Source organism: Oncorhynchus masou, chromosome 23 (genome assembly GCF_036934945.1).
Source record: "Oncorhynchus masou masou isolate Uvic2021 chromosome 23, UVic_Omas_1.1, whole genome shotgun sequence".
Taxonomy (NCBI): Eukaryota; Metazoa; Chordata; class Actinopteri; order Salmoniformes; family Salmonidae; genus Oncorhynchus; species Oncorhynchus masou.
Window position 1 is genome coordinate 17,573,715 of NC_088234.1, and position 16,367 is coordinate 17,590,081.

Sequence of the window (16,367 nt, forward strand, 5' to 3'; positions counted from 1 at the left end):
AGGTTAGACACAGGCAAGGCAGACCTGCATGTCACTACAGCCATTATCAACACAACACACACATGTACTGTCCTTCACTTATTGTATTTTACTTACTGTACCCCACTTACTCTACCCCACTTACTCTACCCCACTTACTCTACCCCACTTACTCTACCCCACTTACTCTACCCCACTTACTGTACTTCACACACAAGTCTCTAAAACAAACATGGTTGTGGGTGTTTTCCAGCAGCTCATCAGCCTATCTAACTGTGCATGTTTAGCAAGCTTTGCTGCCTTGATAGATCAAAATATATAAAAATATTTGGTCACTCACAGCTGCTAGCTCCGACCAGCTTGTGTCCAAAGCTCCACATGAACTAGTGGGATTCCATTCATTCTGTAACTTAGCCCTCTACTATTTGTCCCAGGGCCGGAATAAACCCGTTTTAAACAGCCCCTTCCACCATTAAATCATGTTTTCCCCTGGATGGGCATTAGAGAACAATAGAGTGATACAATGCAATACGTTAATAAAATAAGGCCTGGTCATGGTGGACCCATGGTTGGTACCAGGTGGGATGGGAACAGTGTTGATGGGAACAGTGGGATTCTATATGCAAACGTGTATCATTGGCCAAAATTCGACCCGTTTTCATCGTCGCTATAAAGTAATAATACCAACGTTGCAATAACATGGAAACTAGGTTGACTCAACCTCTTTATGCCAAGGCCTCAGAGTCAAGTGACAGATTAAGATACCTGTCATTATTTACATAAGTGAAAAGATAAACCCTTACTAACTTAAGTATTTGGTGGAAAATGTTTGTATTTTTGGTCTAAATTATCATTTCAGTCAGAGTCAAAGGTCATTTCAGTCAACCATTTCAGTAAAAATAATTTCTGCACAAGTAATTTCCGTAAAAGTCCATTCCGTTAAAAGTAATTTCAGTAAAAGTATTTTCACTAAACGTGGTTTCAGTAAAGGTCATTTCAGTTCTGGTGATTGAAGCCTTGTACTCCAGGGTAGCCCTCACCTAGAAGACGTTCCTTTCTCACATTGTGGAATGTAGCTTATCTACAACCAAATCCAAATGAAAAGGTAACACAATGAAAGGTGCTGACATTTCTCGATGTGAAAGACAGTCATTAGACCTCGTTTGCGGTGCATCTGAAATGGCACCCTATTCCCAATATAGTGCAATAATTTAAACCAGAGCCCTGTGCATGAGTAGGGTCCTGCTATATAGGGAGAATACACTAAGTGTACAAAACATTAAGGAACACCTGCTCTTTCCATGACATAGACTGACCAGGTGAATCCAGGTGAAAGCTATGATTCCTTATTGATGTGACTTGTTAAATCCACTCCAATCAGTGTAGATGAAGGTGAGGAGACAGGTTGAAGAAGGATTTTTAGGCCTTGAGACAATTGAGACATGTGGTGCCATTCAGAAGGTGATTGAGCAAGAGTGCCTTTGAACCAGGTATGGTAGTAGGTGCCAGGCGCACAGGTTTGAGTGTGTCAAGAACTGCAAAGCTGCTGGGTTTTTCATGCTCAACAGTTTCCTTTGTGTATCAACAATGACCCACCACCCAAAGGACATCCAGCCAACTTGACAAAACTGTGGGAAGCGTTGGAGTCAACATGGGCCAGTATCCCTGTGGAAGCATTGGAGTCAATATGGGCCAGTATCCCTGTGGAAGCATTGGAGTCAACATGGGCCAGTATCCCTGTGGAAGCATTGGAGTCAACATGGGCCAGTATCCCTGTGGAACGCTTTTCGACACCTTGTAGAGTAGATGCAGCAACGACATTAGGCTGTTCTGAGGGCAAACGGGGGTGCAACTCAATATTAGGAAGGTGTTCCTAATGTTTTGTTCACTCAGCGTAGGTTGCAATTTCTGTGCATTCCCAGACTAAGGCGTACCTCAAGCAAACTGAAAATGTGGCCTACTCTGTGGACTGATAGACAGAATAACGGAATTGAAAATGTATTAATATTGTAAGAGATTACCAGTGCATGGGATGAAAGTGCTCCAAATTGTATGGAGGTATTAACCGAGGGTCAATCCAAAATGTACTTTAAGCTTTTATGTAAAACAAGGAGTCCGAGAAACCAATTGGAGAAAACACAAGCAAGAACAATTGGGGTGCACAGTCAAAGAACCATCCCGAAATGTAATTTGAGTGTTTCCTCTATAGCTGAGTAAATCATTTTGGCAGTGAACAGAAAGAGAAGTTAGTGACAGAGACAATAGTAACACAATTACGCTGCCTTTAGGGATGTATTTCCTGATATAATATGAACATCATCCCTCCTTGGAGCAGTTAAGCCTGCTAAAACAGACATCCCCAAGAAAACTCCATAGCGTGCCAAGGGTGCGAGGCTCCCCGCCGCGTTACATGGGAAGGGGGAGCCACCTGCTGGGCTCTGGGGAGAGGCGAGATGTTGCCTGAATGAGGGAGGGGTTTGACTTTACAGGTTATTCACCCGACTCAAATAGTTTATAGGTTCGCGTTTTCGTCATGGATCGTGTTCTGGAGGCAGCTCTACAGTGGTCACTAGCTGGCACAGCCACAAAGTAATATCTGATTTTAAACCTAACCACACTGATAAGCCTAATGCCTAACCCTAAATTTAAATGTAAAAAAAAACACAAAAAAACCTTTTTGTTTTTAAGAATTTTTACATTATAGACCATTTTGACTTTGCAGCTGGTCAATCTAGCATAAATCGCTCACTTCTGCCTCAAGGACAAGACTTCTCCCAATAAACGTCAACCTGCAAATAGTTTGCCTTCATGTTGCTCTTGGTGAACTCAAGGCTTTTACGCACAACTGGCCTGGAAACTTTGTTTTAACTGGGAAACGGTTTAGGTAGCCCGAAGCATATTCAGACACCTCATTGAATAATTTGTCTTAGTACAAGTTGAACAGCAAAACACGCACACTATTTTATATATTTTCTGTCTTTTTTGATTAAATGAAACGGTTAAAAAGTATTTCCCGTATGTATTTTGTTGAGCAAATGTAGCTTATGCCTCATTGCCTGGGCAATGTTGATACGTGACCAAACTAATTCGAGTTACACCTGGGTCAACGACCATATCCTCAAACACATGGTGCTTAGGAATCCTCGCAAATGCCTGAACGAACTCCGGGACAATAAACTATTTACATGACTGACGTCATATTACAAGAGCGCAATATCACAAGTTAGGCTATATCTGTTTGTGTGCATACGCTCCCCCCCTTTAATAAACTTACTAAACTTATTGTAAAATATATATTTATTTTAGGCCGAATATTGTCGCGACTTCGATATTTCGTGTTAGTCAACTATAATAGGCTAGTGAATAGAAATGGGCTCACAATGTCAAAATGTAGCAATATCTTACAGCATGGAAGGATTTTGGGCTAAATGACACGTTTTTAGGTGTTATTATGACGTTACTGGATGCGCTAAGGTTTCAGCTACGAGCCTATTCCATGTATTGAATTAAAATCGTATTAGGCTTGATATCTTTAAATGATCAAATTAAGTATAGCATTTGATGAATTCAATCACTTATTTTTGAATCGAAAGAAATCGACAAGAGATGTCATAGCATGGAATGGGCATTTAAAAATATCAGTAAGTGATGAACATGTTGATGTAAACATTATTCACAGTGGCCAAACCATCCATGACATAGTCCCACCTCTTCTTTTGGCCTAACTGCAAAAATATGATTTGTGATGCCCTTGGTTTGAAGTTTACTGGTATATTGTGATAAAATTAGATATAAGATTGCCATAGTTGTCTTTTTAATTAACTTGATGTGTCTTTTCGTCTCATGATGTTTGTGTGGCTATAGCAAATTGGACATGGTCGACAATGGTGGTAGGTGAACCTTCTTCCCTTCAATATGAGTCTGCATGGAGATAGAATGTAGGCCACTAGATATTTCATATTGTGAAATAAACTTGACTTTGAATGGAAATATTTGAACGAGGGCGTCACTGGATGAATACGAATGAGTTTGGCTAAACGTACTCAGAAATCAGAGTACATTTTTTTCCCAACGTGCACTTTGGTTATCACCGCCTCCTTGAAATTGAAAATGCTAATTAAATCGTGTTTCTGACCATCAAAGTTAAATTTAGCCTCGAGTTAAGATGGGTTCGTATTGTATTCATAAAAGCTATTATTTCCACGCTAATTCCTGCATTTCACGAAAGCTCTCTCACAACGAAGAAGCAATGGGAATGTTTTCAAACCACACATATAGATAGGCCACTGTACGTTGAGTAAGTGGACCTGGAAATCAAATAACCATATGGCTCATTTGAAAGCCTTGATGCAAAAACTCAGAAAGATACTAATAATGATGTGTTAAACTTCTATAGCGCTGTTCATAGAATCTCAAAAGCACTTCAAGAGCAGAGGTCAACCAATAGAGGCCACGTCTTTGAATGATACGGCTAATAGCTGTGGCTGCATCTCAAAAGTATTGGCTTGCTTTCCTCGTCTCGTCTCCTTTCGCCGGTCATTGATCTGTCTGTATAAGGGCAGTACAAATGCGCTGGAGAATAGTCAATTTATCAGGTATGTGTAATAGTACACCTAAGTGTAGGCTAATTGTTCTATTGTTGCTGTATCTATATAGTGTAGGCTAATTGTTCTGTTGTTGCTGTATCTATATAGTGTAGGCTAATTGTTCTGTTGTTGCTGTATCTATATAGTGTAGGCTAATTGTTCTGTTGTTGCTGTATCTATATAGTGTAGGCTAATTGTTCTGTTGTTGCTGTATCTATATATTGTAGGCTAATTGTTCTATTGTTGCTGTATCTATATAGTGTAGGCTAATTGTTCTGTTGTTGCTGTATCTATATAGTGTAGGCTAATTGTTCTATTGTTGCTGTATCTATATAGTGTAGGCTAATTGTTCTGTTGTTGCTGTATCTATATAGTGTAGGCTAATTCTTCTGTTGTTGCTGTATCTATATATTGTAGGCTAATTCTTCTGTTGTTGCTGTATCTATATATTGTAGGCTAATTCTTCTGTTGTTGCTGTATCTATATAGTGTAGGCTAATTCTTCTGTTGTTGCTGTATCTATATAGTGTAGGCTAATTCTTCTGTTGTTGCTGTATCTATATAGTGTAGGCTAATTCTTCTGTTGTTGCTGTATCTATATAGTGTAGGCTAATTCTTCTGTTGTTGCTGTATCTATATAGTGTAGGCTAATTCTTCTGTTGTTGCTGTATCTATATAGTGTAGGCTAATTGTTCTGTTGTTGCTGTATCTATATAGTGTAGGCTAATTGTTCTGTTGTTGCTGTATCTATATAGTGTAGGCTAATTGTTCTGTTGTTGCTGTATCTATATAGTGTAGGCTAATTGTTCTGTTGTTGCTGTATCTATATATTGTAGGCCTGCATACTGTATGTGGATCATGTATACATTCTTTGTTCATATATTCTGTCTGTATGTTCTGCTTATTGTGGTCAGCACTATTTCACCAGGTCAAGTTCCTGGTAGCATACATGTACATGGTGAATAAAGTTGATTCTGATTCTCATTGGTCCTAAATCGAGGGAGATGCCGTTGAACTAGAAATACTTGGTCTTGAATGGCCCTTTCGACAAAATAGGCTGGGGCCTATAGCGTCTCTAACAAGTGTTTTCATTCACACCAACCATTTGACGATAATCAACCCTGTCACTCTCTCGTTTTCAGGAATTAACGCACAGGCTACACATAGGTCTAGTCTACCAACTGTATTGCAGAAATTATAACTAGGCATGTAACTAGTTTAGTTCTATAGGCATAACTCATATAATTACACCAGCGGCATAGTAATGCATTAGTTGACAGAAAACATAAGAGGTTCTGGATCCTCCATGTTATCTATCATATTTTAGTTGCCAATCGTTGTTTTCTGTCACACCATGGTGTGGTTCTAAATGGAGGGAGATGCAGTCTTGGACAGACAAGTGGGGCCTATAGCATCTCGAGCAAGTGTTTTCATTCACACCAACCATTTGACGATAATGAACCCTGTCACTCTCTCATTATCAGGGATAAACGTATAGGCTGCACATTACGTTAGGTCTGCTAAATATATTGCGGAAATGATAACTTACCGTGTAAATAGTTCAGCTACTATAGGCACAACTCGCTTCAGAGACATAGTAAGGCATCAGTTGACAATTGAGGCCATGGATGTTTTCCATCATATTTTAGTTGCCATTTTGTCCTATTCTTTCTCACCGTGTTTTCTGTCATTCGCCATCATCGCTCTATCCTTCATTTGGAGGACGCGGGCTATAGTATAGCCTACAACCATCCATCTTTCCCTTGTTACTGTTGTCTAGAGAAGTTTGTTTTATACAACACACTGTATCGTTGCAAAAAAAGTTTAAATAACATAAATAGATTAACGTTGTTATTATTATAGAATACTGACTGTAAAGCGCCGAGGGCGTGATGGTGTTTGGCTGATGGGGCTACTATGAATTCCCGCAAAGATCCGTCAGCACTGACAATAGGTTATGAACTCGTAGATAGGCCCCAAGAATGGAGCCATTGCGCAAATGCAAGGCTATATGATGATGACGATTGCATGGAGTTTCCGAATAAGACATTGGTCGTGTCTTAGATGTAATAGGTCTACATCTCGTGCTTCTCCTCAGTAGATACATTTAGTCTACATGACAAAAGTTAGGTATAAAATCATTCAGAGACATTATACAATAGAATCCCACTGAGCACACCACGTCATTCCAACTTGGATAATAGCGCAATATTTGTTTGAGAAGTTGATCAATGAGATTACCACCTATTCACCCACTCAAAGTAACAGCCAAACGTTAGTAGAGTTTCCTATGTGCTATCACTAAAAGCAAATTCTACCATCGAAATTCTAAAACCACAACCAAATACCAGTGGAAAAAACGATGTCTGAATTTTTGGTTTAGTTGACACCCAAATGTCGATCAATGCGCTTTCAACCATTTAAAAAGGCACAGCAAAGTTCAAATGGGAATACCATGTCAGATATTTTATTTATACAACAGATGCATGTGTTTTCACTCTGCTTCATCTAATAACAGCGCCAAATGACCTGGATTGCAGTTGAGATGACATTAAAAGTACATGGTGCAAGTGATCAATACCGTTCGAGATTTGCCTCAGATTATTACAGCAATTTTGAAGATCTCTCCACAAACCTGCGATGACCTATGCATGTTATCTTGAACCTGCACGCGTTATATGATTACATAATAAGACATTTATAGTTACAGTAACCTCAAAATGTGGCCATGGATGTGTTCCTCATTTTAAGGTTGAATGTTATATTAGTATGTTAAATAACCTTAATTTTGGGCTATTTGCTCTATTGCAAAAGTGATATTGAATAGTTGTTGGTTGACGACGCAACCAAATATCAACATTTGCCACTGATTTAGTTTGGCTTTAATTACAGTTTAATTCCAGTCCACAAATTAACAATTGATATGTTGGAATCACATCGCTACCAAAAAACAAAGTAGAACTAAATCAAATCAAACTTTAAACATATCCTTCAAACTTTAAATATCTCCTTCAAATGTTGATATTTTGTTGCGCTGAAAACCGAACAACTCAATATTCAACTCGGCAAGTCAGTTAAGAACAAATTCTTATTTACAATGACGGCCTAGATACAGTGAGTTAACTTGCCTTGTTCAGGGGCAGAACGACAGATTTTTTTACCTTGTCGTCTCAGGGATTCGATCCAGCAACCTTTCAGTTACTGATGACTGGCCCAACGCTCTAACCACTAGGCTACCTGCCGCACCAATATCACTAAATATCATTACATTTTAAATCAACCAGGGCTTGAAACCCAAGGCCTATTGTATTGTCTATTCTTGTTGAATTATGGGTTGATTTAAAGCATGATAAAGTATGGTCACATTTAATTTTCTCTGTTAAACCTACTCTTTGGAATAACTTCGATAAAAACGAAATAGATTCAGTGGTGATCTTTTAACAATCATTCTCATGCCAGCACATTGGTAATAGTCAGTGACACATGGCATAGTGGGGCTTGGTTAAAAACCCTGGATGGGACACCAGAAGGTAGCTGTAGAGAGATACATTCAGTAGGAGGTGCTGCCCAGACTATTGTTTTTCTTCCTTCAGACATACCAAGATATGACATTGGTTTAAAAGTACAAATTCAAACATATGTTATACAAGGTTGTATGTTACCATTTGGTTTCCATGATGACAAAATCCTGTGGTTGAAATTTTACCCTAAAAAAACTGTTTATGTTGATTACTTTTTTCAACTCCAATGCATTTTCCACGAAGATTCCACTTCACAATATGTTAACAAATTACATTAAAACAACGTTGATCCAACATGTTTGTGTCCAGTTGGATGTGACTGCACTGCACAGCGATTAGTTATAATGTATGATATAACCTCAGCCTAATAAGTTACCTTTATCAAACCAATAAGCACACCACCACAGGGATAACAAAAAACATGTTCTTTGAACTGGTAAAGAAACTATTTAAACATGAAACTCAAACTGTCTTTGGATAAAATAAATGTAATCTAATATTTGAATATTTAGGCCTATACAAATTGGGACTCCTGAATGTACTTCTTATTTGTCTTCATTGTTAAAACAGGATATCAATCTATTATCATCACGACTGAGGAAATACTCTATCAAATGATGTCTGTTACTTACCTGTGTCTCAGACAGGTTCAGCTGCCTCGCCAGCTCAGTGCGTTCTCGGCCGACTACATACTGGCAGCGCTGGAACTCGAGCTCGAGCCGGTAGAGCTGCTCTGCAGTGAAGGAGGTCCGCGTGCGTTTTGGTCTGTCGAGGTCGAGACCCTTTGGCAACACGATCTCCCGGATGGTACCCTTAGCATCTGTGGATATTGCAGCCGGACAGTGTGAAATGTCACAATTACAAATAATAGTCTTAGGCTACTTTGCTTAACATTACAATTGCATATACTGTTGTACTAATGTCACAATTCTTTGGACTGACCAAGAAAATATAGTCAGACATTGTGCTCCTTTATGGCACAAACGTGTGCTTTCATATGAGTAGGGCCCAGGATATTTTAGAATAACCTTGAAGTGATCATTATTTTCAGTATGAGGAAATTGACGTGTAGTTTGCATGCTTGGGAATTATAGTGTAGGCTAGTCAAGTTACTAGGGAAATAAATACAGAAAGGGCGTAAAATAGTATATATTGTAAGAATGACAATATCCGTAAATACAACTCAATGCACCAGATAATACGTCTACCCGTTATGTTAAAGTTCTGATGCCTTAGAATAGTTTTCCCATACTTCCAACTGAGCGCAGGCTACATTAGGCTCTCTCATGGAACTGGAAGTAAGGTCAAATAATAAGAATTTAAAAAATCGGAATAACATTGTTGCATTGCAATATGTTTGGGGAATATTCCCAAAAAAGTAATAGCCAGAAGTCCGGAAAATTAGAGCTGAAATAAACATCCCTATCACATTACTAAACTATACCTAATTTTACTAAATATTACGTGCACTGTCTGCCTCAGCGAGAGCGAATGTTTGGAGACCATGTTTTCAGAGTTCTATTTCAATTGTACTTTTGCATTTGCCATGCGTCCTAGAACCCTGGAGAATGTAGCCTAGGCTAGTTGATGCATCAATACACGTTAATATAGCAATTTATGGGACAATATTAAATTGTTTGGTTCAATACATACAACATCAGGAAATGCGTGTTTTTATATCCAATTAGGTCATATGCCAAGTCTTGCTATGGGGAATATGCTATTAATCCAGTACCAAATAACTGTTGAGTACAAAACTAATTGTGCAACTTTATCTTGACAAGTTTAAAGTTGCTATAAGTCCAAACGGACTGTCAATATAGAAGGAATAGAAACATTTATATTTTTAAACAAAAATTTAAACACGTTTTACGTAGTCACAATGGTCCCATGCATATCCTACAATCCGCCCTAAACAAGAGATGTCTTTAATTCTTATCAGTCAGCCAATACTAGACATGATTAAAACAACGAAACGCTCCTCAAGTAGGCTAGAAAGAGGGACGTGTTTTGACTGAAAACAATGAAATAATCTAGGTCCACTGTCCAAAAAATGTGACTAATCAAACTAAATATATGAGAATAAAATATATCAACCGAATGTTTTCTAAATCCCTCACCGAAATCGGATGTCGAAAAATTTCCAGTATTTTGAAATAATATAGTCTTTACAATAGATATATTATAATTGATATATACATCTGAAACATACGCATAGCCTAACCTAGCTGGTTTCCCACAATAAAATACAACTGTCAAATGAGGTATAGCCCTATAGCATTTCTGTCGTATAATGTTGCGCCTAAATCCATATCAATTCCCCAGCAAAACGTCCATCAAATTCTAGAAGCTTCAGAATTCTGAATTCCTTGACAGAATGGAACATAGGCCTATAACCAAAATACATGGCTCTGGGCCTACTGCTTCTTGCGTAACCACCATTGGGTCTACTATCGGTTCCTTTGTCATTGCAGTCACGTGAGTGGTATATATATTTTGAGGCTACTTATATGGTTGCACCACTGACTACAGCCTATAGATTGCACAATTTATAGATATTTATATTTATGTATGACGTAGACTACCATCAGTGACTCCATATGTGTTGACTACACAGGAAACAGCATCTAGGCCTATCTGCAGCATAGTCTCGGGCACCATAGCCCATCTGCCATGGCATGCAAGCAGAGCGACATGCAGAGATTCATTCTAACATTTCGAATATTTATGATTTCCAACTAATACATCATCCATTCATTCATAACACGACAGATTAAAATCATCTCAATGTGAAACGTTACAGCAGGGCCTCTAAAACAGTTTGCACGCGCATCGAGACGTCGCGGGTCAGACATGCTGACCTTTCGCTGACCCCTGGTTCTCACGAGGTATCCAACGCATTCAATCGTCAGCTTTAAAAACATATAGTGACACCGGGGACTAAGGATTTAGCTTGGATTCAGCGCTCAACTCGCCCTCGCCACTTCTAATCTAGCTCGGTCTGCCGCGGAGGTCGCTCCCTGCTACAATTACCGGCTTTCTATTCAGATTCACACCCACCAAGACACCGTTTCAAGGCCTGGGCATGAGCATTTAACTAAATGATGTAGAACTTTCCAGTAGGCAATGTATGATCATAGTTCAAATGAATGGGCCAGTTGCACATTTGGTGAAAATCAAATTGTGCACACAAAGGGGGAAAATTTAACTTTATTTTGTAAAGAGTGATATTGATATTGTCAGTGCCTACATGTCATGTTAGCCTGATATGCATCCCACATTGGTGTGAAAACTATCGGGGTAAGGGATATGGATATTATATTTTTGAAATTAGTGGCCAATTTGAAATGATGAATAGCATAAGCTTAAATAAAATGTGTTTTCTGTTCACTATGACTATTATTGAAAATAAAAATATAACCATTTTAAAACTGTTGATAAGAATAGTCTTCCCAAACATGTTTTTTGCTACTTGTATTGTTTGTGGTTTGTTGACATCATAATGCATTTTACAGCCCTGCAAAGCAGCGCAAAGACATATGTCTAGAAGCACTAAACAAAACTATAGAGATGCATATTCAATTCATTTAATTCTAAGTTAGTCAGTCACATAACCTAATTACTATCGACTACAAGACATGTAAGTATAGCATTTTATATAATTTTGGTCACACTTTTAACAATGTGACATGTTTTAACAATTCACACCCCTGAAACTATTTTATAACGTTTGAAATATAAACATTTGAAAGGTAACTGGTATACACCAAATATGAAAAACCAATACTTTCCTTATAGATTTGCAGTTAATATTTGTTTTTAATTCTGAAAGACGCATGGCTCTGTGTTTGTTGTGCCTTGAGACGGGAAGTTTGCTGAGGAGGATGATTATTGTCATAATTTACTACAAACTACTGAAGCACTATTGCCATCATGGCTGCATACAATTATAAGATCTGTCGATGTGCCATTGAGCAAGGCACTTAACCCTAATTGCTCCTGTAAGTTGCTTAGGATAAGAGAGTCTATTTAATGACTAAAATGTAAACTATTTTGTTTCCCTGTCAACACGTTTTAAAATAGGTTGTAGGCCTTAAGATCCACAGAAAAACATTTGATTCATTCTTAAAAATAACTATTTAGTTTTTAGTATTTTATTAGGATCCCCATCAGCTATTGCTGAAGCAGCAGAACCTCTTCCTGGGGTTAACTTTTTTCCTGGGGTCTATTTAGTGGGTCTACATATTTTGGAGAATTCCATGCAGAGGTGGCGTAGACCAAGAAAGGTGGTTCCCTTTCTTTTTTAACAAAGAGGGCGTGGACAATTTAGATAATTTCTTATCCCGTTTTTGATAACAATACCTTAACTCAAACAAAGGCAACAACATGACCACGAGTAAACACACACTAAGACATACGCATGATGGTTTGTGTTTAAAAAATATTTTGTTTGCCAATGATTACTGAATCATTTGTTGGCTCATATAGTACAAAGCAAGTACTGCTATTATCATGTGATCCTATAATGTATATTATGATACTGATTATTATTATATAAATTGGGATTGATAATAGTATTGATGTAAATACATGTGATGAAGTTTCAATAGTTGAGTAGTTAAAAAAAATCTAACCTGTTGTCAGAATATATGGCTATATTTTAATGTTGAATTATATTAGACATATATAGTATTATATCTTCATCTGAATATGAGAATACTTTCAGATTTTATTTACAATAAATCACTTCAACTATTGGTTTATTTGTAAGTGTAAAAGTAGTATAGTAGTAGCAGTGTAGTAGTAGTTGGTATCGAAGTAAATGTAAATGTATCATTCTAAAAAATAATAGCCTAGTATTAAGTTAATTTAATGAAAATTCTCAAATCTTAATAATTGTGAACCTCTGGGTTTGTGCAGAAACCTTTGCAGACAATCTGTGCTCTCTTTCTGCAACTCATCTTTCTAGATGTACATTTTCTCAACAACAACAAAAAAGAGAATATGTTACTAACCTCGAACTAAAATCCTCTGGCAGTAGTCTGGGTCCACTGGGTCCAGTTTATCATGTCCATCTTCACTGGAGGAGGTGGGGGTTGACGCCGATGTACCCGCGGTATCGGTTGTACTCTGCACCGGCGACCTGCTCCCAAGTTCGGTATGGCATTTGTCCATCCGGTCACCGTACAGAGAGTTGGATCCACGGTGGTGGTGGTGGTGGTGGTGGTTGCGGTCCTCGGCGATCCCATCGCCCATAGTCGTAGCTTGATCGAACATCGATTCCAATATTGGTGTATAGATCTCCTGTATTCTTCACCTCGTTCTTGGGAAGTTATTTCTATTATTTAACTTGTTTCCCTCCTTTGCAATAGTTATATTCAGATATGCTGGGGGAGACTACACCACAAAGTAGATCCAGCTAGGCTACAAACCAGAACCAGCCTCGCGGACCTGCGACGGACACGAGCTGCCCTGCAAGTGTCTCGGCATGTTTCAGCACTATCCTGCGGCCCGAAATAGAGAAGAGAGATGGTGGATGTGGTGAGAAGGAGGGGGCCCTGTGGACAAGCCAGATAGCGAGCCTCCTCAGCTATAGATACGCGCTAAACCCAAAATGCATGTTGTACGTATACAATGAGAGTAGCCTACAAGCGGAGACCAGATCTATGACCAAAGAAACTGGGAGGTGCTATACTTGTTCACCCACGTAAAAAATTTACTGAGACAATCGTGTAACCACCAGCATGATCTATCTTAGTCTCTGCAAAGCCAGTCAGTTCACTCTGCATCCAAGAAAGGAAACTTTTTCTCCAACCATGCACCCCAGAGCATGGGCTTGAAATCAGTTACTTTACCCCCGTTTGACTTGCTGGTTTCGGCGGCGCTGTGGTGGCATGGTCACGGCTATTGGATTGTTGGTGGTCTACTCGGGGTCTTCTGCATTTGGAGATCGCAATAATGTCTGTGTAGAAAACGTTGAGGAGGGGGTGTTCAGATGGGGGAAATGGTCACATAAGGTAAAACGAACCATATAAGGCATGGCCATGCCATTCTTGTGTATAACTATTGTATGATTTTTTTTTTTTGGATCTTGGTGGCTGTAGTTTTTTTTTGTCTTGCCGATTTGACAGTCGTATATCGACAATATTGTAATGACAGGGTGCACTAAAGTGGCTGTCACTAGTAACGTAATATCCGGTTTGCTCAGGCTAGTCTTTGATTGGTGAACAGACTCAGATCGGTATATGTAGTATATAGTCCAAGGAACCCTTGTTTTTCATTCTAATTTCTAAGTTTAAAGACACTATAGAAGTTTTTCCCCCGACTAGTTTAAACCGAATAATAGACGCGTGCATATACTATGCATATCTATAGGATATTATACATGGAATAGTCAATGGATGCAATAAGCTGTCACCACAGTAGGCTATTTTGCCATGATCTTTTTAGAGGGAAATCATGAAAAGAGAGGATGTCGAGAGAAGTTTAGAGAACGTAAAATGCACATAGTCTAAATCAAATGGTATTTGTCACATGCACCGAATACAACAGGTGTAGACCTTACCGTGAAATACTTACTTACAAGCCCTTAACCAACAATGCAGTTCAAGAAATAGAGTTAAGAAAATCTATACTAAATCAACTAAAGTAACAAATAACAGTATAAGATGACATAACAATAACGAGGTTATATTCAGGGGTCTGTACCGAGTCAGTGTGCGGGGGTACAGTTTAGTCGAGGTACTTTGTCTTTGTATATGTAGGTAAGGGTAAAGTGATTATGAATAGATTATAAACAGCGAATAGCAGAAATGTACAAACAAATCAAATAAATTGCCCACCAAAAATTGCCTATAGCTAGAACTTCAATGATAAACCCGAAGTGCACTGCAACCACTCATTAGCCTAGGTTACATTTGGAGTTCACTATAGATCTTGTCAATAGGCCAAGATCTATAGCCTACGCAGCCTAATTTCTGCAACAACAAAAAAGACGGTTATTATAGTTGATAGTACAATGCATTTTGTACAACTCATGCACAAGACCTTTGATGGAAAATAAGCTTTTTTCAACTAGAGATTAAATAGTTTTTCCTCGAGCGTGCCTAGTTTTATATATTTGTAACATAGTCTTACTTGGAAAAGTTGAAATTCAGTCAAAGTTTATATGCCTAGTTTTTTCCTCAAATGTATATATTCAGTTCTTCAGAAACGCATGAACTGTGCTAAATGATTTAGCCTTGTTCCATCGGTCCATTAGGCCTAATATTAACGAAAATATGAACAACACTTGGGCTGCTTTGCCCAAATTCACATTTAATAGCGATGGGTTCTATTGTTGTGTTCAACTAAAGCCTTCACTTATTTTGAGTTCATTACATGCCTACGGTTGTTGTGACTGCGCAGTATAGCCTAATTGTGGCTGTTGCGAATTGTAACTGGGACCAACCGCAGGTGGTTGTCTGTTGTAAGGCCTATACCCATTTACAAGGCACAAAACATCCACATTGGGAATGAATGGGATTACATAATTAGGAAGGTAATAATTATTAAATAGCTGATTATTCGTTTCAGATGTTGTAATCTGTGAATGCGTTGAATGTACCTGTCAATCAAATCCCACACTCAGCAGTAAGATAAGAGAGGACTGATTGCCACAACAGCTCTGTGTGTGTGAGGGTGACGACACACCCACTCACCCACCAACCCACACACACACACGTTGCAGTTTCAATAGGCCTACACCATCCCACACCCGCAGTCCCTCATCCCATACAGGCCCAACGTCATTCATGGCATCATCACACTGGTTGAACTGTTCAACTATTCAAACTTCATCACGTGTTTACATCAATAATACTATTGATCAAAATTGAAATAGTAATCAGTATCATAATATACACTATGCCAATCATATGGTTTCTCACTTCAATGCAAATATCTTTTGACAACTAAACATCCAACATACAGCACATCACACTGACAATCAAAACAAACCAACAACTACTCATGGGGCCATAATTGTTTCAGTCACATAATGATTGATGTCCGTTGTATACTGTATTTTTATGTGGAATATGGCGTTTGATACTGTCAACTGACTCGCCTTTCTTAGTTGCCCCTGAGGTGATAAATACATTTGTATTGAATTCAAATACAATTGAACTGAATGCTTGTCTCTTGCCAGTCATCTAAACAGCCATATGTCAATACATCGTTTCCTCCATATGGTTACACATTTCACACATCTGTTGACGTTTCTACTTACAGCTCAGAGAACA

At 38.5% G+C, this 16,367-nt stretch overlaps 1 protein-coding gene across 1 annotated transcript in view; it reads right to left on the reverse strand.

The window, feature by feature from the left end:
- The window catches only part of LOC135509928 (ventral anterior homeobox 2-like), a 44,494-nt gene extending 31,132 nt beyond the window's left edge, over nt 1–13,362 (reverse strand). Inside the window, exons 1-2 of the mRNA XM_064930749.1 lie at nt 13,101–13,362; nt 8,718–8,905 (exon numbers count right to left, since the gene is read on the reverse strand). Coding sequence (XP_064786821.1) covers nt 8,718–8,905; nt 13,101–13,362 — 450 coding nt within the window. The remainder of the gene's footprint in view (nt 1–8,717; nt 8,906–13,100) is intronic.
- Between the last annotated feature and the right edge of the window lie 3,005 nt (nt 13,363–16,367).